General features: G+C 64.1%; 1 protein-coding gene across 1 annotated transcript; it reads right to left on the reverse strand.

Moving 5' to 3' along the window:
* Window positions 1-459: 459 nt before the first annotated feature.
* FOXD3 (forkhead box D3) lies at window positions 460-2,727 on the reverse strand. Its single transcript, XM_035018381.1, has one exon. It carries the CDS (start codon window positions 2,259-2,261, stop codon window positions 816-818), a length of 1,446 nt encoding a protein of 481 aa, XP_034874272.1. The 5' UTR covers window positions 2,262-2,727; the 3' UTR covers window positions 460-815.
* Window positions 2,728-2,939: the final 212 nt, after the last annotated feature.

Raw genomic sequence — 2,939 nt, forward strand, 5'->3', positions numbered from 1 at the left:
ATTAATACTATTTAAATTAGGCATATCCTTTCCTTTCTCCAATTAAATTTTTCTTACATTCAAATTATGTATAGCTAAGTTTGAAAGGGTCATACTTGAAACTTCTCGAATTTCTGGTAAAGATAAAATACAAATACAATTTTAAAATACTGTCGTTTACCTCAGACATCTAAATAAAACACTAGGGTGAACATTTTAAAAATTTATTTACAAAGTTGTGTACAACACGATGGAATAACATTTAGAATACCATATATATTCATTCATATATAAACAGACTTTTATAATAGAATGACACTTTTCGCCTTTCGAAAATTTTTTATATTTAAAATCTCCCAACGTCTCTATACATTTTTTTTCTCACATAAAACTGCGGAGAGTGAACCTTCAAAAAAAATGAAAGTTCAGAGCTCTAAATCTACTGAATTTGTTTTTTCTTAAAAAAATAAGAACCCCAAAAGGAAAGTCAATAATTTTTATACAAATATGTACAAAGAATTTCCCTCCCATCCCCACGGTACTGAGAGCAGGAGCCGTCGGGGTACATTTTTGGAAAATTCGGTTTTCAGTTTTACCTGTACGGAAAGCTATTCCCGGCGGGCGTGCGGTGAGAGTTTGCTCCGCCAGCCTAGGTGTGCGCGAGGGGGTGGAGGCCGCCGAAGGTCGGTGTTGAGGGGTCGGGGGGAGGAAATGGAGGAGAGGCAGAGTCCGGGATTGGGCAGGGGGGCCGGGCCCGGGGCGGGGCGCGTAAACTAGAAGTGCAGCCGCCGCCCCAGGCCGCCACCCGGCCCTCGGTCCCGGCCCTCGGCGCGTCCCTATTGAGCGGGCCACTTTGCTTGCGCTGCAGCTGCGGCAGCAGCGGCGGCCGAGGCTGCGGGCTGCAGGAACTGTCCGGAGAGCGGCACGCTCAGGATGGGCGCGATGGTGGCCGTCGTCCGGCTCAGCGACAGCGGCTGGTGCGTGGCCATGAGCGCCGCGGACTGCACGGTCCCGGGCGGCCGTAGAAAGGACTGCGCCGCGCTGCCGCCCCCACCGCCCCCGGTGCCCCCAGTTACCCCGGCGCCCCCAGCGCCCGCTGCCGAGCCCCCGGGCGCCGCGGGGCCCCCGCCGATGATGTTTTCGATGCTGAACGACGGCCGCGCGCTCGGCTCGGACTTGATCAGCGACGCCGTGGTTCCCGCGGCGCCCGCCGTACCCGCGGCGGCCGCGGCGGCGCCCAGGCTGTTGAGCTGCAGCTGCAGGCCCGGGCCGAGCTGTGAGCCGAAGGCGGCCGCTTTGCGGCCCAGCTCGCCCGAGGGCAGCAGCGGCACGGCAGGCGGCAGCACGGGTGCCACGGGCGGCAACGCGTAGGGGTACTGGAGCGCCGCCGCCGCCGCCGCGGCTGCCGCGGCAGCCGGGTGAGAGTAGGCGCCGGCCGCGGCCGCGGGGTGCAGGCCGTAGGGGCGGCCGTAGGGCCCCGCGGCGCCAGCCGCCGCGGCCAGGCTGTAAGCGCCGAAGCTCTGCATCATGAGCGCCGTCTGCTCGCGCAGGTGCTCCTGCTGGTGGCGCTTGAAGCGTTTCCGGCGCCGCAGGAAGCTGCCGTTGTCGAACATGTCCTCGGACTGCGGGTCCAGGGTCCAGTAGTTGCCCTTGCCCGGGTTGCCCGGCTCGCGGGGGATCTTGACAAAGCAGTCGTTGAGCGAGAGGTTGTGGCGGATACTGTTCTGCCAGGCGGGGAACTTCTCCCGGTAGTAGGGGAAGCGGTTGCTAATGAACTCGCAGATGCCGCTCAGGGTCAGCTTCTTCTGCGGGCTCTGCAGGATGGCCATGGTGATGAGCGCGATGTACGAGTAGGGCGGCTTCACCAGGCTGTTCTTGGGCTTACTGGGGGCCAGGCCTCCCGCTGCACCGCTGCCCGAGCCGGGCCCGCCGCCGCTCCCGCCGCCCTCCTCGCCGCCGACGCCGCCCTTGCAGCCGTCAGCTTCGGAAGCGCCCGCCTCGCCCCCTGGCCCAGCGCCGGCTCCAGTCGCCTCTTTGGGCAATGCCAGGGGCTGTGGGTGCGGCGGCTGAGGCTGCCCATGGTGGGGTGCCGCCGGCGTCACCTCGTCCGCCTCGTCCAGGCGCAGCTCCGGCGGCCCCATGGGGCTATCGCAGCCCGCGTCGCTGTCCTTCTCCTCCAGCCCGTCGTCGCCCTCGCCCACCACATCGATGTCCACGTCCTCGGCCGTCAGCACCGTCTGGCCGGACATGTCGCTGGCGCTGCCGCCGCCGGAGAGGGTCATCCCTCCTCGGGGTTGGTGGCGGCGGCGGGGAAGGAGCGGCGGGCGATGGGAGTCGTCAGGGTCTGCCGCCGAGCTCCGGGGAAGGGGGCTTGGGTGCTCCCGAAAGATGGGAGACTGGGAGAGGGGAGGGGGACGTAGATGGTTCGGGGCCCTCCCGGCTTGGCTCACACTCGGCAGCCCGGCATCGCGCGGCGCGGGCGCTGCCGTCCGCCCCCCGCGGCCGCGCTCCTCAAACTCCTGCTGTCCCTGGCGCTCGGTACTAGGCGCGCGATGCCGCTCCGGCCACCGCGGTTTCTCCACGCCGCGCCCCCTCACTTCGCCCGCCTTCCTCGGCCTCTGGCCCGGGCGTGGAGAGCAAGAGCGGTGCAGACGGGCGCGGGACGCCGGGCGCGGAGCAGCTCCGGAGGGCGCGTGCAGGGGCAACGGGGGGGGGGGGGTGTCAGGGACGCCGAGCCCCCGTAGTCGAAAGTCCCGTTTTAAGGACTGGCCTGATAGATTACTTTCTACTTAAAGATCCAGCGGGAGGCGGGGCCACGTGACCGCGCGTGACGTCAGGGCCGCCGCGGAGCCGGCCAAACTCAAGTTGGTTCAGGGAATTGTCAACAAAGGGACGAGGGACACGCAACTCAGCGCCGCACGGTGCGCCAGCATCCCGCGGGCTCCGAGGGCGTCCTGGCC

The sequence above is a fragment of the Mirounga leonina genome, unplaced genomic scaffold, assembly GCF_011800145.1.
Source record: "Mirounga leonina isolate KUSES-001 unplaced genomic scaffold, KU_Mleo_1.0 Mir_173, whole genome shotgun sequence".
Taxonomy (NCBI): Eukaryota; Metazoa; Chordata; class Mammalia; order Carnivora; family Phocidae; genus Mirounga; species Mirounga leonina.

Coding starts and splice junctions, on each gene's coding strand:
- FOXD3 (XM_035018381.1), bottom strand. CDS start 2,261: ATGACCCTCTCCGGCGGCGGCAGCGCCAGCGACATGTCCGGCCAGACG.